At 41.3% G+C, this 24,887-nt stretch overlaps 1 protein-coding gene across 1 annotated transcript in view; it reads right to left on the bottom strand.

The window, feature by feature from the left end:
* Nucleotides 1–24,887, bottom strand: part of PTPRG (protein tyrosine phosphatase receptor type G) — a 408,208-nt gene that overhangs the window by 304,117 nt on the left and 79,204 nt on the right. Inside the window, exon 2 of the mRNA XM_074835886.1 lies at nucleotides 12,676–12,780. Within this exon, the coding sequence (XP_074691987.1) occupies nucleotides 12,676–12,780 (105 nt within the window). The remainder of the gene's footprint in view (nucleotides 1–12,675; nucleotides 12,781–24,887) is intronic.

The following is a 24,887-nucleotide window of genomic DNA, read 5'->3' as shown; positions in this document are numbered from 1 at the left end:
AATAGCATAACTCAGCAAAACTACTTTCACAGCAGTTACTTTTGTTACAGTTTCCAATAGTACTTTGGGGAAAACAGCTGAAAATGTTTACCATACTCTGCACTTCAGTTCATACAGAAATCATAAGATGCAATGTTGAATCACATGTCCAGGCATCACAGCACAACCACCTTCCCTAATTTAAGGTTTTCTGTTAATGCCAAACAGATGCTTGTCTACCATGAGCTCTTCCAAGGGCTTCTGTGCAGACCTCCTTCACTGGCACGTATGACCAAGACCATAGATGGCCTCAAACAGAAAGGTTGCAGGGACTTGGACTGTCTCCTCACAACAGTTATACTTCACTTAGCACAACAGGACAGAATTATGACTAATATTTTGATCACTTGAACTACCCAGATGCGCTCCAATCTTAAGAACCCATCTGCTGAAATTGCAGGGACTTCCATGCAGAAGAGGGACTTAACTGGCATGTACTCTGAAAAGCTACTCATGAGAGCTTGCAATTTTGAATAGGGGCCCGTAATAGATTGGCCTAGTTTCCTAAAGAAACAACTTATGCATTTGAGCCTTCTATTGCATCTGGTCTACCAATTCCCTTTCCCTCCCCCACCACTTTCAAACCTGCTGGCTAACTGACCAAATCTGAGAGCAATGGGTGATCTTACAGATACAGTTTTGCGAAGTGCAGCTGTCACAACACGGGGAACCGTGGCAGGGCAAACTACTGAAGGCCACAAAAGCAGCTCAAAGCTTCTTTGGCATTAAGAGACTTTTCACAGGAATATGAAGCACTTCGCTGCTCAGTTCTGGGTTTTTTAACAGCAGAGAAAGGGAAGGCTTCTCCAGCTCATAGTCCTCACCTCATTACACCCTGCTTCAGCCATTCATGCATTTAACACCAAGCCATCTCTCAGATGGCTTGTACAAATTTAAGGCAGAGGTAACTTTTCCGTGTTTGCACTGAGAGCAATTAAGTCCTGCAGACATCTGGGAAGCCCTTGTGCAATATAAACAGTAACTGAACTACATACAGCCAATCCTTCTTTACAAAAGTCACGTCCAATTCTCTCTGCAAACTTACCTTCACATAGCAAATCCCCTTCCTCAGAGATCAGCATATGATAATACTGTATCATGCAGATACAGTGTCTCAATTTCATGTCTCCAGCAACAGAAATATAAATTAAAAACATGATCTGAAGTGCCGCAGAAGCTTCCAAGTTGGAATCTATCTGAAAAGTTCACGTCACCTCTGGTTAGGAGCAGACTAGCATCTGGCATGTAAAATGGCTTTTCATACCCCAAGGGGCCAGAAGGCTTCGGCAGCAGCCTGAGCCCAGCAGCCTGAGACACACCACCACACCTCCGGAGCAAAAGACAGCATGTAAAACTGAATATGAAGTGATCTAAACTCTCCATGACTTCACTGCTGTCATTACCTCAGGGTAAATCTTATTTCTGTACTTGAGAAGTATATTCTCACAAACACAAAGCAAACCACGTAACATTCAGTTCTTCATTCTGAGGGGGTCCACTTACAGTTTGTTCATACAGGAGCTCAGCATGTAGGGCTGACCTCAGTGCTCAAGGTCCAGATGATGTGAAATACAGCAAAGGAGTCCTGTGAGGTCCTGATCCAGCATGCTGCAAAAGCACATGGTCAACATTCAAGGGACCTTTGTCACCTCAGCTCTAGCTGTGAGTGTATTACGGGTGAGTTGGGAAGGAAACAGGAAACATTGTTTCACTGTTCCACATAGGAAAAGCAACAGAAACTGCAGTCCACATGCCAATACTCATCACCTTCAGGCATTCAGTTGAAGGAATGTTTCCTCTTTTGTTTGTTTCTAAGGAAATTTATACATGAAGACAGTTGAGAAAGTCTCGGAAGTGAGTCAGAAATAAAAAAACCCCATGTGAAACAGCTCCTCCTGAGCCTTCTGGCAGCTGGACAACTTTGCTGTTGGCCTGAATGCTCTAATTACAGCAAGGTAAAAAAAAGCAGTTTGGGCCAGCTTTAGAGACCTCCGTTCAGCCCTCTGCTCTGCCATGCTTAGGTAATCTGAGACATGGCACCCAGCCTCGCTGCGCCCTCCTAGTCTTTACAGCTGCGATCACAGCACGACCTTACCTTATAGCAGCTATGCTGGGATAGATGTATATCTGCGTACATGCCTGCAGGGCTGTAATCCTGTAGTAGTGTGGAGTAACATGCATGAACTAAGACTGCATTCAAAGGGAAATGTAGAGGAGGAAGGGTTTATTTCAGCCTCGAGTAGAACAGACTGGCTTAGGTTAAACCCAGCAGTATTGTCTGGAAGACAACAGGCAGGATTTTCTTTGAGATGGAGAAAGATAGAAGGCCCGATACTCATGGCAGCAAAGACTCCTTTGGTGGAAGAGTTGCTTGCTGGTCATATCGGTTCACTTAAGTATTTTTAAAGCAGTTACATGTCTCACCCTACTGAGGGTTCAACCATAAGGACTCCGTGAGTCAGTAAGGACTGGTGGGCATTGCTATGTCAGCTCAAGTTGCAATCTTCATACCTCTGCAACAGGGACATAGGGCTCCTAATTCTTCATGAGTGAAATCAGTCATCTCACTAACTGTCCTGAAAGCATTATCAACTCACAGTCCCACTCATCCCACAACTGGGCAGTGCTAAGAGATGGGAGTGGGTGGGAAAACACACTTAGGAAACATTCATTCCGGGTTCAATTGAATTAAACCCACTTGCTTTCCTAGCTCTACAAAAACAGAAGCTTGATACTCAGGTTCTCAAAAAGGCTTGACATTACTTTCATACTGCAGAGCAACATACCTCTTAAATAAATCATTCCAGTGCCAATAGCCTCTCTTGGATAGGAAGGGTACAAAGATGACCCTTAAGAGTTCAGAGGAGAGTTAAAAACATTTCCAGAAAATAATTCAAGTGCTGTTTAAAGATGTAATTTATATGCACAGCTCTGCACTCCATTGCAGGATTTCATATTTATTTAATTTGATGGTTAAAAGTGTGCCCATCCAACTCTTTGGGCAAATGCAGTCCTTAATAAAAAACTTTGTAATTTAGAGCCAAACGTTCAGTGTACTGAATAGGAAAAGAATGTCTTCTTACTCAAGCCCAACATTGTCCCAAGCCTACTGGAAAAAAACAAAGAGAGCACCAAACAGACCAAGAGCTTCAATAAAGCAGCCAGCAAAGGGAGAAGTTCAGTTTGCTGCTGAAGGAAAAATTAAGCTCCATAGCTGGATCACCTCCAGGAAGGCCTCCTGTTAGCTCAGGAGCTTCACACCACCTGTGCTACTGACATGGTCTCCCCAAGAAGAGGCAGTCTCCAAGGCAACCAAGATCTCTTCAATTAGCATTTGATAAGGTTGGATGTGTGGCCTAAGAAATAGCGCACAGCACTGGGACTTGGGCTGAATTTCCAACTCTGCTGTATGCTGCGTGGGGTGTATCAAAGAAGTTACTAAAACTTCAGTTCCCACCATGTAAACACATCCACCTCAGACATATTACAAGAATTAGAACTCCCTCAACTGCTCAGCACTCATACCCTGGAAGGGTTCAAGGCCAGGCTGGACGGGGCTTTGAGCAACCTGGTCTAGTGGAAGGTGTCCCTGCCCATGGCAGGGGGGTTGGGACTAGGTGATCTTTAAGGTCCCTTCCAACCCAAACCATCCTATGATATGACGCTGCAGTACCAAAGGACACCTCAGAACATACATAGGTGAGACTCTTTTTAATTTTACCTTTCTCTAATTGGCACGTGACATTCAACATAGAAGCAGTGCATGGCACCCACGGCAGACAGGGCCCCGCTGGCCGCTGACAAGGCACCAGGTGGGAAAGCCCTGCTAGCAGCACCACAACACTGCTGCTGCTCACTCCTCCCTTCGCCAGGGAACCCAGTGGGACAGATGTACTCCTCCTGCAGGCAGGGGCTGCTTTTTCCAAGGATCATGATTAAAAACTGCAAGTCTTCAATGCCACATGCTGCAAGATGGAGACACTTCCTTAGAAAGAGGAAAGATGGGACAATTCCCAGGGCAGAGATATTGAAAAAAAGATTATCTTTTGAACAGCGTCTGGAATGACACAAAGCAGCCACTCGACATTGCAAAAATAATGGCAATAATTCTCTATCTACTGCATCAACTGCAGTACTGGTCTTGCTCAGCCCTTTCATACAAAGACTCCACTTATATCCTTCAACTAGAATTCTGATTCATCCTTGATTATTTCATGCCTGGACTATTGCAATAATGTTTGTGCCAAGCTACTTTAAATCCACAACACTACAAGGCTATTCAGAGCTTCCCTGCTTGCTTTGTTTCCCACTGCAGTATCCTTGCTGTTCACATACTTTTTTCCCCATTGTTAATTCTCCTATATGCGTTCAGTTACATATGAAATCAAGATTGGAAGTTCAATGTATTACTGCAATCATTCAAGAACCTCAAGGCAACAGCAGACTCCAACCTTCTGTGTGTTCTCCAGTCCATTTGCTGAGCTTGTATTACAGCTGCTACCCAAATACTTCATCTTTCTGTTGTCTGTTTGAAATATAGGCATTTCACATGGCTTTATGTCTAAAGAGCTTGAAATATTTTATACTGTTTCTTATTTCAATGCCTAGAAATCGGCTAAATTGACAACTTTTTGCTGCACTTCAGTACACTTTCAGTTTTATGAAACAGTGCACTGGTTGTTGTCATTCCAGAGGTTTTCTACAAATGTCCCAGTGTTCACATTGAAAGAAAACACAACAAAAAGCACAGTACATTTAAAGAAGCAAGAGGTCCCCCCTTCCCTGCAAAAGCAGCTCTTTGTGCTTCCTCATTTCAGCATAGCTAGCCAGAGCTGTGATTGCAGCAGTGCAAAGCAAAAATACTTTGATGCACTATTGGAACAACTGGATCTGAAGCTCTTAAGATTTCATCTAGCATCTGTTGTAGATATTTTATACTTTTGTGCTGTGGTAGGGAAAAACGTCATGAAAGAACGAAAGTTTAGGGAACGTCTGGTTCTTTGTACCTCTTATATTTAAGCTTCTCAAAGCTGTTCATCTGCCAATGGCCTATCTACTCAAAAACAGTAAAGAAAAAATTCAGAGCATTCAAAAAATCAGAGATTTGCTTTAATGTATTTAAGTCATGAAAAACAATCAACTTCCAGAAAGAACCTTGCCAAAAAAAGAAAAAAGGCAATTTCACCATAACCATGTCCAACATTTAAAAATTCAGTCAACCATTTCATTATAGACTGGATACCAGGATTGACTATGACAGTACTTGGAATAAACCGTAAGCGTGGCACACAAGAAAAGGTGGCAAGAAGAAAGAGTAAACAGTATTAATGGTATTCAATAAGGAAATCGTGTCTGTGTCTAAGTAGAAACTAAATTACTATCTGAGGTTTTCTTAGCAGATTATTTAGAAACTTGCCAATAGACAAACAAAGTAAATGACAAGACTCTCAATCAGAGCTGTGTTCCCCAGCAAAATGGCTTAGTAAAAATGATACAGACTACTTGGACTGCTTCTGGCAAGGCTGGCTCTCCTTAGAGAACTGCTGATGTTAAATACTCAACACAAACATGTGATTGTGAATTCTTTATTCACGCTAGCTTATGGTTAGGAAGATATATCCTGTTCTCAGGGACAGGAACTTGAAAACTTGCTGCTACAGTCTCATAGCAAAACCAAAAGATAATATTTTGTATTTGTTACTTCACAATGCAGAATAGCTGAAGATAGATAAAAAGCATTCTTGACATCCTCCTAGTAAGTGCACATTTTGATACAGATTCTGCAGACAAGTATGTGTCTAGTGCACGTTCGTACAGTGTCTAGCTCACGGACATGAAGGCTCATGACCCAGTACCGTCAGAATACAAACAATCAAAATGTACAGATGGTACTTCCAGTTTATTTGAGAAAACACACAGCAGTATACCACTCGCTTTAGCTGTGCACATTAAAAATCTGGGTTCATGTTTAGACAGTAACAACAAACTCTCAAGCTATGGTTTTTCATGTTTCTGTTATGAAAGAGTGTAGCATTGATTTCTGGAACAACTGTTACTCTAACAAGATTGCACATGGAAATGAATGCATCACAGCTGGTTTTAGCAGGGTTCAGTGAAAACTACCATTCATCTCTGATGAACGCAGATAAAATATTCAAAGCTCAGTTTACTGATCAGATCAGATATTAATGGGAATATTTTGCCTAGTTCTCTCAGCTTAGTTCCTCTTCAGAATGTCAGCTTAAAAGCGTGAGGAAAGGAGAGAGCCAGAACTTGCTCATTTTGACCATCTTGCATTTAACAGAGATGAGTACTCTTACAGTGGAATGATAACTGTGCACACAGTATGCCAGAGTTTTGGTCAATATCGAGATTTATTATTCTGAGGGACAGAAAGAGTGAAATACTGACCACAGCAAATAGGCCATTAGTTACCTCTCAGTTCAATAAGTCTTGATGCTTTCCTTACTATGTGCTGATTATTTCCTGTCCAATTCACATTAGCAGCTTATTTAATGAGAACAATCTAAGCAAAGAGAGAAATTCACACATTTACAAAGGACATCACCAAGTTACATTTCATCACAGTTAACAACATTTGCTGTTCTTTCAGGAAATAACCTTTACTGATCTTTCCTGTTTTAATGCCAGCAATTGCTTTTGAGAAGAACACTCAATTCTCGAATTCACCACTGGTTGTATTTTAAATAATAGCATCTTAAGGGACAGCAATAACTGCCTAAGTGTTGTAGGACAAAGCATTCACACACTGATAGTGTCCACTAGCATGACAGCATAGCTGCAGTTAATGAACACTTTTTCCCACTCACAGGGTCATCCCTACTCTTGTGAAGCCTATTTTTCTTCTATTAACTTCTACTAATGTTCATGGCAGTTGCCGAGAATCTTAGAGAGAAACGATCCAAGATTTTAGACAGAAAAAACGTCAGTAAGAACACGCATAAAGAACAGAAGCATCATAAGCAGTGCTAATAATTTCACACAGAAAATGGGAGTTCCAAGGTACAAAGAGGAAAGAGATGCCTTGAACACTCCATAAGATTAAAGAGAAAAAACAACTGTATGCATTTTCTACTTAGGGTTCTCTTTACAAAGCCATAGTTAAATAAACAAGTAAAAAGAACATGTATACATCTTTGGCCAGTGTCTGCTTTTTTGTTCTCTGATGAGCTGAAATGACTTTGATTACTTAAAAGAGAGTATTCCCTGAATGAGTCAGCCTGCAACACTGAGGATGATCAGCAGAACAGGCATCAAGAGAACAGGGTACACCAGTCCCTCAGCTCAACTGGGAAACTCCAGTGACAAAAGCACCATCACTTACAACATCCCGCCCCAGAACAGTACAGCCTCCCATTCCATACCCATTGATCACACACGTTAATACTGGGCGTAATTAGACATCACATCTTATATCTGAGGACTCCAAGAGGAGTTTCCCAATTTGAGTCACAGAGTAAGGAGCAGTATTTCCCCCATAGTCACTTCTGGTTTTCCAGTCTCATGCAATGACTGCCACATTAATTTTACATAACAGTTTTTCAGAAAAAAAAAAGATATGAGTAGGTATAGGCCCTTCAGAGCTACTATCACTTAAGATACAAGCATCCGCGTCGGCATTTCATAAAGTCCTGACCCTCTTGCTACCCATTTTTTGGGCTACTGCAAGGCAAAATAGGGTCTGCTCAGGTCACCTGCAAAGTGTTCTCAGCACTGATAGATGCAACACTTGACATTGAGAGGTATCTTTAAGTGTCTGGAATACTATGCTCTGTGAAGCAGCATACATTACACAAGGGAGGGTCAGTCAGAAAGCCCTGGATCTGGTAGAGGTTTCAATTGCATATTTCTGTAGGATTTCTTTTCAGGTTTTGTTTTGTTTTTAAAAACAGCTGATATATTTACAACAATATTTCCACATTGGTGACAAGGCACCTGAACTACTATCAGACACTATTATGGGTATTAGAAACATATTGAGTTCTGTGGCAATTATAAGGAGGTGCTAAAAATCATTTCAAACTTGTCCGTTCAGTGGTTAGCCTCACAGAAAAGATCACTGTGAAAAGCAAAGACTGCATTGAAGCACATTCAGGATCCACACCTACTTCTTGCATTGACTGTGCTGCGCCTATTCCACATTCCTGTTACACTGCAAGCAATGTGGCCAGTCGCAGTTTCGGAAGTCTTTGGCAAACTGTAAGACACGATCATGGAATAAATACTTTGCCAAAACATACACTAATACACACACGCAGAGAAATCCCCCTAGAAATGTAGTTTGAGCTTCCTGAAAAATCCTAAAAAGAACATCTAGGAGATCTCAACCTCTGTTCAGTCTTGCAGTTCCTATTTAAAGACAAGTTAGTCTTCTGTTTTCAGTGTTTGCTCACTTCTGAATTTGGTTTAAAGAGCTGCTAGCGTAGACTTAACGAAGTTTCTTCTGAAAGGCTGATTGTGTTTCCTTCTGTCTTTTTGACAGAACCCATTTAAAATGGGCCTTCTTCATTTAATTATCTAGTCTTTATTTTTGCGAGTTTTATTTCTGAACCGCAATAAATGTTAGAATTGTGTCTGTAGACAACAGGCTTATTTTATAAAGCATAAAAATCCTTTCCTTTACAATCAGTGAAGTGAGAGCTCTGTGGTGCAGGCTCTGCAGCTTTGTCCAGGGCACAAGCAGTATAACCACAGGGTCCTGTGGCAGGGATATTTAGGTATGTTAGTATCTTATACAAATGTTAAGAGACCCAAGGGTTGTCTGACTCCTGATCAATAATTGAAACTGATCCTTTCTAAACTCTTGTGCCTGGGAAGAGCAGTATTAGCAGGCAGTACATGGTAACGCTACAGATCGCTCATGAAACCAGGAAAATTGCTCATCTCCAGAGTTTAAACCAGCTCCTGGACCATTCAGCCTCCACAGGAGCATGGAGCAGCAGAAGGGTTTCCTCTAGAAGCACTTTAGAGGACAGATACATCCTGTGGGAGATGAAGACTTGAGGGCTCTCTGCAACACGGCTGTGCCCTTTTTCCACACCCAGGCAGGAAAACCACAACTGGCTGGCTGCTTTCAGACCTCTCCACCCCCACCTCAGGATTTATTACAGAACACTTAAGCCCCAAAATACAAAAGCTCTGCAAGCAGGCAGGCACAGCCATAATCACAGAAAGGCCTCTGCTGCTATAAATCAGTACAGCTCAATTGAAATGAATATAAAGCCATAGTTCTGCCTAATGCAGGCCCAGCAGAGATACGGGTGCGCTGGTCAATACTGGGGTTCAACAGATGGCTGTCCACTGATGGCTGGCAGAAGCTGTCCTGGTCTTACTTACTCCAGTTGGCAAATTCCCTTAGAAGAAACCTCAGATTCACCAGCGCACAGTCTAGCATAACTTTCTTCCCTGCCCGTAATTGCTGGGGCTGGGCCAGCAGATGCTGTACAACTAACGGGAGGGGAGCTGGCCTAACCATTTGAGGATAGGGAAGGAAAGCAGCCTACCAGATAATGTCTGTAAAAGAGCTTGGAAACCATTGACACAGGCTAATTGCTTACTGCAGAGTAAAGTTTCCAGTCTCTGTAGGCTCATTTGATGTAAACTTCCTAGTCATGTCCAAAACCCTACCCGCAGGACAAACATTGTTAGTACATAAACTGCTTAGCCAAGCCCTGCTCAGGGTTCCTGGGACATATTCTGGGGAATGAGGAAGCAAGGAAAAAGAAACAGACAACATGATCATCCTCCTCACTGTGCTCAGCTAGAAACAAACATCTGTCTGGCATCTGGGCTCTGCCACCCACCATTTATTCCCATCTTCATCCTAAACATAAGCTAGGCATTTTCATTACCTCTGGTCCCCTCAGTGAGCAAATATGGACAAAAGACATCAGATAAGAGAGGCTGAACTGGCTGAAAATCCTGCATAGAGCTAGAAGAAACCAAGTGAGGGGGGAAAATACAGAGAAACTCTTACATATAAAAAGCCATGACAAAGCAGCAGTCTACAGAAACATCCAATTTCTAACCAAGCACGTGCTCCTTTCCCTGCCTAATTGCTCATCTTCATTTCCTCCCTTTCTTGGGGAGAATCTGGCAATACTGAGACTCCTGCAGGACATCACATCAACCCTGGAAAATGCCTTTAGAAATAACCATGTCTTTCCCAACTTTCTACTTGCCTTTTCCTTTTCCCTCTCAGACACAACCTAAATTGTTGCTCACATCTCGGCATTAACATTTAGCCTGTGGCCCTGCCCCTCCTGCTCCCAGATACAATGTGGGGCTCAGCGGAGCAGAGCTGCTCCTCCTTGCAAGCAGAGACCACAACGTGGCTCAGGAGGACACCACATCTCCATCCACTTCCAGGATGGGCTTGCTCAGACGCAGTGTACGCACAATCCAAACAGCCAGGGCACGCAGTACCTGAGCTCTTTGCTCACACCTGTATTTCATGTCACAAAAGCTTTGGCGAAGACCTCAGTTCTGCAGCTGGAATACACGGTCCCAAACCACATCCCCCTGGAACAGCATTTCAAGACACTGTTCAAACAGTAGCCTGACAAAGCATCCTGAAAAAACGGTATTATATCCTCTACTGGTTTCTTGACAAGTGCTGGTAAATATATCATTTCCACCTTTTCCATCTCCTAATTTACTCCTTTTATCAGCAATAGTGACAAAAGTATTCTAATTAGATAGCGCTAATCAGGTAGAATGGCATGTGATTGACAGTTGAGAAGTCACTATCTGTTCTCTGAAAAACAGATTGGCTATTTTCCTCACAGAGGCAGAAGATTTATCAATAGACAAAAGGATGCAAAACCCTAAAAGGTATGGTATAATTACACATCAGGACTACACATTTTATTTTGACATAAATCTAAAAGGATTTGTGGGTGGCAAAAGCTGTTTTGGAGGGGTGAACAAGTGTTATTATTCATCAAGAAAGAACACCACCATGACAAAAATAAAATTAGGAAAATTGCCTATGCATAAACTGGTGTGTGGTGGGTTTGGGGGTTTTTTGTTGCTTTGTTTGTTTTGTGGTGTGTCGTTTCCTCCATTTTTTTTTAAAACCAGGACTGGTTTTAAAAAAAAAAAAAAAGAAGTCCAGTAACTCAAGCGAAGACTTTTGATGCATATGACAACAGAATAATTCCACTAGCATTTTACCTTTTTTAGAACATTTTAATTTAGCTACCTGCAATGGATATTCCAAACACATTTTTCAGTAACAGAAACAAAATAAGCTTGCCAAGTGGCACTTAACTTGTAATATTTTACACAAGATAGCAGATAGGAACAGGCCATTCATTCCAACATACACATTTTTCCTCCATTTCCTTATTTATACACTTTATGAGTTTGGGGGCTTAAAATCTAAGAAAGATATTTTAAGCTGCAATACGGAAGTACATCTTGTGGAAATATTTGTCTGCCTGATAATCTCAACATTTAACAAAAAGTGGTCATTAGTCCTATGCTACTAAAATGTTTAGATTTATTTTACTTGCATGACCTCATTTGCAAATGAGGTAGCTTGTGTTTTGAGATCTAACAGAGAAAACTTGTGACATCTGGTATTTTGTGTGTTAACGGAAAAAGATTAAGCCTACCTATAATCATTAACTTCCAATGAAACTTATGTTCTGTATAAAAGAGAGGAGTTGGCAGTCAAAAATTAACATTTGCCTGTTTATCTGGTATCGGTATTCAGACTTCTTAGAAAGTATTTTTCCTTCAGCTAAAACTAGGCCTGCACAACATTCTTCTTGGACAAGCACCAAATGTTTGAAATATATTTCAGATCTTCTAAAAAAGCACGCACAAGTTCATTATGATGCTTGAAATCTTCATTAAAAAACTTTCTAGATATTAGACATTTTTCCATAGCGTCAACATAGCTATTAACATGACTTCAAGCTGTTGGGTTTTTTTTTTAATAACTTCAAATACAGACCTGGAATTTTCTAGACCTGAACCAATTGTCAAACCATACATCAAAGACATCATTCTGAAGTATATTTTGATTTGTGGCATTTCAAAATTGTGCAGACACATCAGGTTTTCCATAAGACCTAAGAGCAGTTGGACAAACAATGAAATACCCTCCCAATATTCTACCTTCTTGGCATCACACATCCTGGTGTGATGCTGCACTGACAGGTCTTGTCATTATACACCACCACAAAAATACATGCACATGAGAAATAATTGTAAAATTTCTAGGGTTTTTTTATCTCCATGTATATATGGATGCTCACAGTCTTCCTAGAAGGCTCAACAGGATAAGCAAATGGTGAGCTTGGGAATGCACTGGTTGTACAGGAAAAGTAAAGAAAAATTTGTGGGAGTATGCTTTTTTAAGGGTATGTTATTAAACCGAAAGACTACTGAGAGAAAGAGCAAAGTAATAAGGCCAATCCTGCAGGTAAATGGCAGGAAGGCAAGAAAGGAGAGTATGTGTGCAGAGGGAGTTTGCAAGGAAGTCAGTAGGAGAAAATACACTGTAAAACTCATTTAAACTATTTCTGAGCATAGCAACAAAAAGAAAGTAAACAAATTGATTTTGGAGGTATTTTATATTTCAGTCCTCTGAAGATGTTAACTCACCCGAGTATGCCCAGTAAGGATCCCCTGAAGCCTTTCGCCTCCGTATCTGCACAGAACTACCATGTCTGTTGTCATGCAGAGAGCCAACATAACCTTCGGTCAGAGCTGGGAAGAGAAGAAGCAGGAATCGTTAGGGAATTGGTATTTACTCCCTGGAGTTTACACAGTGAAGCTTACATCTTTGCTGAGCAGGGACTACAAACTTCGCATTGCTCAGAAAAAAAAAAAAAATATTAACAGGTATGTTCCTCAGCCATGAAACCCCACCATCCAAAGATGATTCACAGAAGCCAGGACTAGCTGATGCTATTATTCTGATCTGGCACATGCCTGTATAACTCCAGTAATTTCCATAAGGAAATTCTGATATACACAAGCAAACAAGTATGAGCCATGACATATGATCAAACTTTCTCTGTCTAGACCCAAAAGATACCTTACTTTGCTAGTGACTACCAAACTACTAATTGTACTTCAACACAAAACTTATCAAGATCCTTAAAAGAATACAGATGCAAGCACGTGGAATATGCCAGTATGGTGTTACCCTGGTTAACATAACTGCACCTATTTTAAACCACATCTGGAAATCCCACATAGAACACTTTCAGGGGGGACCAAATGAATCTCCTCCGCATACAGCCTGCAGACCTGAGCCCACAGCACACTGGGTAACAGTCTCAACACGAGCAAGGCTCGAGTAACATCACCTCATGTGATTCACTCAAGCAAGGCAGACATGCAGCACTGTCTTCTAGCTAGAGGAAGGTCTGACTATGTCAGACAAAATACCCCACATGCAATACCAATGCCTTATGACACAAAAGGGAGAGGCCACTAAAGAAATCTGTGTAAAACCTTACAAGCTAGAAGGAATTAAATTCATCAACCAAAACGGAAAAGAACACATCCTACACTGCATCCCAGGACTTTTCTTCTAGACCTCAAACAATTATTTTTTTTCCTTGTAAAGGAATGTATAGTTTCCATGAGGACATGGGTTGTTTGGGGTTTTTATTTGCATATTTTGCTTATTGTTTCTATGCATTTGACTGAACCAAACTGGAGGTGTGTGAATTCACAAATACCAGTAAAAAGCCTGTAATAAATTCAACTACCTTCCTCAGAGCACCACAGCTGAAAACGTTTGTGCTATAATAAACCCACACAAACAAAAAAACCCTTAGAATCACAGACATGGAACATGAAGAACAAGTATGCACCAAGTGGCTCTATGGAAATTTAAGTCCAACTGACCCAAACCACTTATTTGATCAGTAAGAAACTAGCTGAATATTTCATATTAAAACTTTAGAAAACCATGTAAAGCACAGCCTGTATGCAGTCACCAAGCACTGTACTCCCTTCTACTCCCAGGCCAATTACAGCACGCTATTGAACATCAGACACCAGTAACTCAGAATTTGGCTTTCTTTCCCTTTAGAAAAGCTTCTGGGTGACACCCACTTTGTACCACAACAGCGGAGAGCATGCTGTGTCCGAGGGCTATCCGTGTATGCTAAACGCCTCTATAAACAACCCTAGCTCTGCAATGTGGATCATGGATTTCTGCAGTTTTTGGAATCCTGAAGTGGAAGGAAAAGTCATGCAATCCCAGGAAAGGTATTACAGGTTCACCCTTGTGCAAGCAAAGGTACTAATTGTGCAATTTATTATGAGCCTCTGATTTGAATGAGTTTTCCAGATTTCTTGGCAACTTTCGAAATGCTAATTCACTCCAGGCTGCAAACTAGAAATGCTGGAACACATCATGCCACCAGGATTTATAGGCAACACTATATCACATACCTTGTTTTCCTCTTCTGATTTACCCTAATATGTCTACCTGGCTGGGAGGCAGCAGACACTCATTTCAACAGGAAGAAGCAGGTAAAGGGATGTGGAGACCCAAACCCTCTTAGCAAAGCAAAAAAAAAAACCACCTGAGTAAAGATCAGAGACCATGAAAACCACAAGGAAAGGAACATAGAAATAACCTAGATGGATGGCTAAAAGGCCTGTAAGAAAAAAGTGGCCTGATTATTCCCTTTAAAATCACATCTGCTGAGAAATACACATTAAGTCCCTCCTTATTACAAAATCAAAGACAACAGCAGCTTTCTTCCAAGCATTCTCCACATCGAGGAGGCAAATAGTTGTGGGGTTTTTGTTGCACAGAAAAACCGATTCCTACAAGCAGAAGGAAGATTTCACCCTGCCTCCTCCAAGGAATAAGCTACTCCTGCAGATATCTGCTCAGTGAGCCCTTCTGTGTGCCTTACCATCAGAAGAAAGAAACTATGTCTAAATAATCTGTATTTGTTGAAGGTAAAAAGGCTCTGAGTCAGTGAGAAACATCTGAAGTTGTAAAACCCTTTGTACTCCTAGCTTGAACCATCAAAAAGCCACATGGCAACCATGGTATGGCTATGAATCATACCATTGATTTTCAGTATCCTCTGTGCAGAAAATTAAATTATGCAAATCCAAGCCTTTATGAATGCCTAACTTTAATGTGAAATTGAACATTTGCTTCAGTCAGCATCTTATTTATGCAATTAAAAACCTGACATTCTTGTGAAAATATGCAGTTTTAGTTTTCTGCATAGACACTTAATAGATTTGTACATTTCTCTATAGTTATAAATGGTGAAGAGCCATGCTCTACACAAATTTATTTCCAGCAAAAAGGATGTTAGAAACCAAGAGGGGAGCTCAAGTATTTGTCAAGAGAACTGTGGGAAGGAACTTGCTGGTTATACCGCTAAAAATCTTCTGTAGGACTGAAAATGAAACAAATTGGAACATCTTGTTCCAAATAAACTGCTGCATCACTGTTAGGCAGCCCAACATTAATGTCAGTAGTCCCCTTATAAACGTGCAATATTTCAGTAGTCATTAGCAATTTAGAGACGATATATGTTTACTGGATAGCTGCAGAAACTCTGGGAAAAGGATGACAGGTCAAGATCTCTGGCCATGCTGTGAACTGGAAAGGTAATGGTCTGTCTCTATCAAAAATCATGACATCACCTTCTTCCCTAAGCTGGCTCAGTTCCCCAGCCTGTTCACAGTATGGCCACACATTTCTGCATGGGGTCACACAAACACTCCCAAGAAAACACTGTGGGAACAAATATCTATTGTTGGCAATATCTTGTACTGCTAAAGTCATCAGGAAACCACAGACTCAATCTCATGGTGCTTTTGTTCTGTGGTGTCAACTGGGGTCAATGGACTCTCTCATACTGGAGAGGTGCAGGGTACATAACAGAGCCTACAGTGGCTTTTCAACAGAAGTTTGGAAGAGACAAAGCATTCAAGCCAAGTTATTTCAAAAAATGAAGTACTTCATGTATCAAAACCATCTCATGTTTCAGGCAGAATCATTAATTTTTCCAGATTTTGGGGGCAGCTGGGGATGTACCTTCCCACCAAAACAACTTGACACCACCAATGAAACTAACAGGCATCTCAGTGTTACTGAATCTGCTTCTCTCACTGAAAATATATACAGCTAAAATATTTTCTTCAGCTCTAGCCATGAGAGTGCACTTACTCATTTTTGTGAAATCCTCCAATGCCACAGTTTCAGAAGGTATGCATGCAAATAAGTGACTCAAACTCAACTGACATCTTCCAGTGTTTCTAACATCTGAACAAATCTCAGAGAAAATACTTAAGAAAGTTCAGTTATATTAGCACCAATCGCTACAGGTTTCCACAGGTTTTTTTTCAGCTGGGACATAGTTAACAGCTCAAGAACAGAACACAGCCAAGTGGTTTCCTGCTCCACTCCTGCATATTTGGATGCTGGAGAAAAGCCAGCAATTAGACGGGCTGGCCCATCACAGAGCTAACACGGGGAGGCTCCTCTCTTCTGGGAACCCTGGAAAAGTTGGGGAAGTGGAAATTAGGACAATAGGAGGGTCAGAAACATGCTCAGGAAGGCTCAAAATGAAGAAGCCAAAATAGAGGGGTGGGTGGAATATAGGCATGCACACACACAGCAGGAGGGAGAGAGGAAGAGAAGGCACAGCAAAAGCCCTTGCCCTGCAAGGTTTCATTTAATGCATCATGCCAGTGCTGATGGCGGAGGAGTAATGAATACCATAATATACGGTCTGAGACTTGCAGATACACAATTAAAAGAGAAGGGGACCAATCTTACACTCAGATACACAAGCGTGAAATTAAATCCCGAGCAACTCCTCTGGCTGCTGGTGCAGTACTGGTGTCTATGAAGCGTAACACCTGCAGTCAGTGGAGTTGTGCTGTGCCTATCAGAACTACTTCTGCAAGGAATAGGGGATCCTTCAAAGCTAACATGGAGAAATCTCTTACACACAATTTCATATAATTTTAATCGGTACTGAACGCTACATGATTTTAGATGATGTGCTAAATGAATCAACCCATGCCGCATATCTGCAGAGAGCAAAAGCAATGCAATGCTGGGATATGCCTTAGCATTCTGATCAGCTTTCCATTCACTCTGTCTCAATGTATTAACTTTCCAATAAAAATTATTTGATAAGTGCCCTCAAAGGTACGATAAGGTAATTCCTGCCTGAATACCTTACTGGTATTCATAGTTCACATGAAAACACAAAATTTTATCCCCAATCTACCTTAAATATAAAGCTATTATACTATTCAGAGAGATTATACCCTCGGCGTTACTGTTTAAAAGGTATCAAGCCATCAGCTACGTAAGAAAAATCCTTTAAGGTCGATACTTTATGTCTGAATGCTGAAATCATTAGTTATGATGGTAGATTAACTAGATTGTGTGCCAAATTAGGATTCTTTTAAACCTTCTTTGAAGACGAGAATTGCACACAAATCTGTTTTCAACTGTTCTAATTAAAACGGTTCAAAGTCAAAGGTATGTTCATTTCTCAGCTCATAATCATTCTGTGACTTGCCACTGTAGATTATACTAGCAGTTGAATCAGATTTAGTCCTAGTCCCTAATGTGGACACACTACTTAACTGATGCTACTGCTGGAAAACAAGCCAGCCTTTGGAGACAGAGACTTGACTATTGGCATCTGGAGTAGTGTCACACCATGAAAACACTTTAAGCAGGGGGAGTAAAAATAAAATCTTGTAATCTTGTTAGTCTGTAGCAAAAAAGCACTAAATCATAGGGAATGCTAGCAATTAGTACTGTATCAAATCAATGGCTGTAGTAAGGAAATTCTTAAAAACAAGGAAACCACTATTTTCAAGACTGCACAACACTGCAATTTAAAAGGGGGAGGGGGCACAGAAACGTTACCTCAAGGTCTTTTGTATCATCTCTTAAATGGAGTTTAAGAGATCAGTGAGCCAAGACACTTAGCCATCTGCAAGCCTAAAGCTTCAAGCATGCCTCACTGAAAAAATTCAGCATCTTTATCTAGGTACATTTACTGTATTTTTAATTGGCCTGTGCTAAAGAGAAGCAGGTAAACTGAAGACACTGCAATGCTATGCACTGTAACACATGCTCTGCTGAAAAGAGTTTAGGCTTCTGGGCAGTTTTGTTGAATAAATATTGTCAAATGGGACAGAAGGGGAAAAGAGTAAAAAAACCTGATAGAAGATAAATTCATAATATTAAACAATTAAAATATTTTTGTACAATTAAAATAAATAATGGTTTAAATTCATCTCTTTAGGCTCTTTCATGGACAACTTGCTAAACAAAACTAGGCTATTTGCCTTAAATATTTTAGCATTCTTTGACAGCAAATAAATCTAGAAATATTTCAGGCACAGCTAACCCATTTTGATAGTGCATTACTTTTAAACAGACTCTTCAGCCATGGATTCCCATATTTTGAAGATTATTTTAGATCTTGCCAAAGAAGGATGAAAGTTAAAACAACATATGGTGGTCAGACAGCATCAACAAATTATTTTCTGAATGAGACTTCTTCCTTTGATTATGCTGCAGAGATTTCTTCTGATTATCAGATAAAAGACAAAATCTATTCCCCTATGAATGCACATACAATTTTCACAGCTTTCCATTAATGAAATATGGGAGTTACAAATCACAAGTTTCTCGCGACTAAGTGAAATACCAGACACCCGGATGCTCCATCTGCCAGAAGATGTATATCCCTTTCCCAGATGACAGTCACCCAGGCAGCCCCTGAATTCCTGTATGAGCACAATCCACAGGTCTATTCCTAACAATGACATGGGGACTTTTCACACCATTCATTCTCTGTTCATGTGTCTGATAGATGATGCGGTAACAGCACAAATCCTAAGAACAAGAACATAAATGCAGAGCACAGCAGGCCTTTACAAGAACTAACCAGCAGACTGCAATTTGAAGATGAAAAATAGTCCAGGGAACATGCTGTCAAACTGTGGGGATTAAATTAACTAGCAGAATTAAAAGCCCTTATCCCAAACATGAATACACCAGTCACTAGGTGCATTAACCCTTGGTAACCTGTTCCGTTGAAAGCCAGCGAGTTAAGTGTAATGCCACTTTATATTACTCCAATGTATCAACAGAAAGCAAGCCCCAAAGCATTAGGGCTGATGTAGACAAGCAACAGAAAACAGATTTTCAGTGCAGGCTTTTCCTTACATGACAAGGGATGGAGTTTAAGGGTGACAGGAGAGTCTCCTACATCAGAGCACGGCTTATCCAAACCAGAGCAAGGACCCACGAGTGTACTGCAACACCCAGTGCTATCAGCCGCTCTCCAGCAGAGCGAATGCCCTTCCAGGGAAAAGCAAAGCAGCCTCCTCAGTCACCAGTTCCCACGGATCCTTCTCTTAGCCTTCCTGGCTTTTTAAGCAAGATGAGCAAAGCTCATTAGCAAGACAGTAAGGCAACTTCAAGTTTCATTAATGATGCCCCATTAAGGGGACTCTGAAAAAGAAGCTTGGGCAGCCGGGAAGAGACAGATGCTGCCAGATGATGAGAAAGGGCTTCATTTTGCATTTTCATGGCTCATACTCTGCTGGCATCAGCTGTGCAAGATATGACATAGCTGGTGAATTTGGACCACTGATGTCAACTGGCACCACCTGCAGCACTTCTGCTGGGAATAAGCTAAATCAGCCAGATAACCAACAGTGCTAACAACTTCCACCTCAAGATAAAAACCACACAGATTAAACCAACATAACATCACCCCTTCCAGGAGAATAGTGCCCCACAGCAAGGTTTCTCCCAGAGAACTTGAGGAATACCCTTAGACTAAGGGTTCTCAGACTGCAGTACATGAGCTCAGATCTACCTGTGTGAACAAATATGTCATGAAAAAAAAAAAAAAACCAGTCTGTTATCTTTTCCCCTAAGAAAATGCAGAAATGCAGAGCAGAAAAAAATAGCCCAGACAACTGCACTTCTCCAGGATGGACGGGCTGCTGTTCATGTCACACTGCAAACAGTGTGCAATGGCGATAGCCACGGAAATGAAGTTTGAGGACCCCAGATTCAGAAACACTCATCCCCCATCACCGAGAACTGCAAACAAATCAAAACCAGCTGTGTTTGATGCAAACCCAGAGTAAAACCTTTATGCCACTGAACTGTCCCCTGACACTTCTCTGCAGGCAGAAATACACTCCATTTACCTTTAAGAGAAAATTTTCAAACAGACTGGTATTCTAGCCACCTCAGTTGAGATACCTTAAAGAAGACTGATGCACATTACATCCTAAAAATCAAACTCCTTTTAGACATTTCTAATTTGGGTAGTCAGACAGAAAAATAATTGGGAGCACCTGAAAACTCTGTAACCTTGAAAACTCTTGGTCTGTGCATCCTTCACAGTCCCTCAGACTTCTGTTAACCATCATTATCTGCATTTCTTAAAAGGAGGAATCTTCATCCTTGTTCATCGCCTCTCCATGCTGTACTTCAGAAGGGTCATGCCACCTCTGATTTTTATTCATAACAATGAGTGATGCAAACACAGAAATAAAACTTCAGAGCAGAGGTTCATAAGCAAAGCTGACCTCCACAGGAAAGCTGATGCTCTCTCAGCCAGTGCTGACTGAATCACAGCAGATATTGGGGAGGAAACAGATAAACTCAATTCTCTAATATCTAGGGTAGCCTGGTCAGAGTGAACCGAGGCAATGAAAACCTTGACAATGATACCTTGGTATCAGGGCAAAATGACTGCTCACACAGCCAGCCCCAATGTTGCTGCACTATTTCCCCAAGGGCAAGCTTGAAGTCAAGCTTGGAACAAGCTGGAACCCTGAGGAACCACAGTGTACTTGTGCAGAAAAAACTTGAGTCCATCAGCACAGTCACACTGAGAAGGGGCCATCTTGGTGTCTTCATTCATGGCATAGTTTATCCAGAAAATGTATAAACCACACATATATAATGGAGACTTGTTGGTATGATGAATTAATAATGGCAAAAGGGGGCTTGCCTTATTTCAAGTACCTAAACCTTAAGGGTTTTACAACAGAAAATACTGTGGCTGGAACTACTTGTCTCACTCTCATCCTCACATAATCAGGTGCTGCAGCATGCAGTATTAGAAGAGCAGCCTCTGAATAGCAAATAAATGTGACTTTAATGAAGTATTTTATACCTTCAGTTCCTTTAATGCAGAATCATACCCTTTTCATTTCACTAAACCCAGTAATACACACAAAACCACACAAATTCATGCAAAATCACCAGATTCACCTCTCTGCTCTGGAAATAATTTGCTTGTATTCACTGCCAGCATTTGTCATAGTACAGCCTCATTACGTTTTGAAAACAGATTCCCCTAAGTCACATAACAAGAAATATCTTGGTAAAAAAAGAAAATATTTACTAGAGACTTATCCAAATAACCACAGCAAGGATCTTGTGATGCAGACCTGCTCTGGGCATGACTGCTGCCCATCCAGGCTGCCATCTTGCCAGACATAGTCATGCTTCCCCATAGGTAGCCTACAATTTCATTAACTCCATCTTGGCATTATATCTAACAAACCAGGCCCTTCTCTGCTAAACTTGCATAGAGTCCCTAGAGAGAGAGGCTGTTCTTGCATAAGAGCAGGCCAGATCCCTCCTGGGGAGGAGGTCAGCATTGGCACTCCATGGATTCCGCACTCCAAGGCACCACTTAAAACTCACCTGCCTCTAACACTGAAGGAGCAGCAAGGCCAGTGTTCATTCATTCAGCAGAAAATGCAGGGCACAGTGCGGATTTCATTCACGCGGAGAACAGCAAAGCACTTTATGAAGCCAACAGAGCTGCTCCCACTGCATGGCATGAGATCAAACTTGCCCCATTATAAACTCTTCAGAGACAGGGGCTCCGTCAGCTAATAAAAATTCCTCATTCTTTATACAAAATGATTTTTTTAACCCATGTCCTTTGGCCCATTTAACAATTTATTGACTGTGGGAAATAAAGTGAGGCCACATCAATCTCTTCCTGGTTATTTGGTTCAGGCTCTCAAATTAATGCAGAAGGTGGAAAGCTCAATAAAGAACTATTTAAGAAAAGAAAGGAGAAATGTTCTAGTCCCACTGTGAGATATCTTCCTCTCTGTTTGCAGTTAGGTCTCGCCATCTATAGCTGCACAATCTCCTGGAGGAAAGACGGAAGGGCATAAGCCAGCATGCTCCCCTGGATCGAGCAGAAATAACTTGAGATTTGTATCACTCTGCACTGAAACAGATCAGTAGCGCTCAGGTGGCCAGATTTAGTGCCTCCAGCATGTGACAGCAATTCCAGCCAGATCCACAAAAATTATTTTAGGACCAAACTTAAAAGCTGAGTAGAACCAAGCAAACAAGCATTCATTTTTATTTGTGTAAAAATGTATTTAATTTGGCTTATGATCTACAAAACAGGGGTTTTTCATTTTTTTTTATGCTGACAGCTTGCATTACATACAGATTTTGTAGAGAGGGTTTCATCCACATTTATTTCCCAAAATATAAATCTAAAGTGGAAACTGAGATAAATAGAGATTTTTTGTGCTGACTGAACAAGTTGTTAGTCAGGGATATATGCCCCAAAAATGTGACCTACCATTTTGAGAACTCTCTCCTTTCCTTCCAAGTAAGTTGCATTGTTCAAAGGGAAAGACACTATAAATACTACAGAGCTGATCTGTAAAATGAATCAAATTTCCATCTTTGCTTTGCAGTTCACCATTAGTTTTTCACCCAGGCAAGAATTTTTCTGGAAATTTCCCAGCTGGAGGGTCTGGTGCTGTTTAGTGTCCAAAACTAATACTTGGTTCCTTGGTCATTTGTCTCCAGAGAATGCAATAAAGATCTTGACACAAAACCTCATACTACTAAGAGCAAGAGCACTAAGGCCTTTGGCAGCAAGAATAAAAACGCAGTAATAGAGCACAGATGAAGTAAATAGATAAAAATTGCCAGCAATGGTGCACACTTTGTAATCATACAGTGATGGTATGCAGCACAGTCTGAAAAGGCACGGGGTCACTGTTCTTTCCTATACAACCAATTTAACCATCTGGAGGACAAAGCTAATGCCACACTCAGTAAATGTAAATGATGCTAAACCAAGAGGAGGAGAAGCAAGCAAGAATGCCTCAAAAATATTCAGCTGTCTGGCAAGCTCAGCAAAATGGGCTGATGTAAGTGAGACATTCCTCTGAAGATAGATGTAAGGCTATGCAGTTGGGGAGAAATAATAATCAGTGCAGGAATGAAGTGAGAGACTGCTGTTTAGAAAGCAGTAATGCAGAAAGACTTGAGCATTAGGGTGGATAATGAATTAGATGAAAGTTCATGCTGCAATACCACTGCAGAAAAAGGCAATTGCTATCCTGGGGCACATGCACAGAGATACTAGAAGCAATAACTCAGTTTTAGACAGTCTTTGGCAAGACTGTCACTGCACTGCCACATGCTGTTTGATGCCCATTACTCACAAAAAAAAAAAAAAAATCATTTTTAACCAAAAATCTAAGACCTGGAGCAGGGAAGGGAGGGATGACAGGGGATGACACACAACACGCGGAATGAATCTAAGCATGTTTAACAGCAACCTTGTGCCCTACTCTGTGCTGGCTTGGACAGCCCAGCCACAAGCTGCTCAGCCCTGCCTGGCCTTGCCTTTTGGTGTGCTCTTGCTCATATCCTCTCAGGTCTTGAACGTTGCACTCCACTCTACCTCCTTGTTTCATACATCAATTTTCATAACAAGCCTCATAAAGAGTTAGATTTTAGAGCACTCCGAAGTGTTGATCTTCAGACAAGAAGTGCTCTCAATAGCACAAGAGTGAAAGAGGAGGAGATGAAGAGCTCCGTGAGGAACAAAGGGATGTTTTCACCTTGTGGCGGGCAGGGCGGGAGCGCAACTGCACACCATTTTTAAGCAAGGGGCAGGTTTGAGAGGAGACGCTCAGTGCACACAAGTGCTGGGAGCAACACATGCTTTGCTTGAGTGCCACTGCAGATGAGCTCTGGCTGAGAATAGAGACCGCAGCATAATGGATCACCAGCAGAGAGGCATACAGCCTTCCTGACTGATTTGAACAGGTCCCGCATTGCCAGGCCGACAAGAGAGCAGTTGGCTCTAGCAGGGGTAGAAGGAAGCTGGAGAGCTGCATGCTCAATGCCCAAGCTTTTACTTCCTCCAGGGCACCTCTTCTCAGTAAGGCTCAGGCATACAAGTTTGCTCCCTTCCTACTCCACAGTCTCAACCACTCTGCAACATTCCCCAGTTTCCAGTGTTACTAATCCTACAGTTATTACAAGCACTTAAGTTACTAAAAGCACAACAAAAGCACTGTGCCATGGAAGATGGATCTAGTGTACAGCCTGCAGCCTGACAAATGTAATTGTTTTCTTAAGGATCATAAGAATCCTCACGAAGACTTCAGCCCACTTGCAGAAAGCAAGGTTGTTGACTGCTGCAGGTTTCTCACTTCCCAAGCAGATTGGCTGGCTATGTAATTACAATACAGCTTTGTACTTAGTCCCCACTTGACTCAGAAAGCCCCAGAATGGTCCTCAATACCCACAGAAAGTTTAATTACTCAAGAAAATAACTCCCCCTAGGCGAGTTAATTCCAAAGTGTGTGCATGTGTTCCACAGTTGCTATTTCCATATTTTATGCTGCTTCTTTATGCTTTCACTGTGAACTGTAACAATATTTCATCTCCCATATTGCTGGTGTCAGTGTTAAAAAACAGTCATCCCTTTATGCAATGCTTAGAAGATTTCTTCATGGCAATATCCTATGTTCTA

Source organism: Strix aluco, chromosome 11 (genome assembly GCF_031877795.1).
Source record: "Strix aluco isolate bStrAlu1 chromosome 11, bStrAlu1.hap1, whole genome shotgun sequence".
NCBI classification, from domain to species: Eukaryota; Metazoa; Chordata; class Aves; order Strigiformes; family Strigidae; genus Strix; species Strix aluco.
This window is presented reverse-complemented; position numbering and strand designations above follow the sequence as displayed.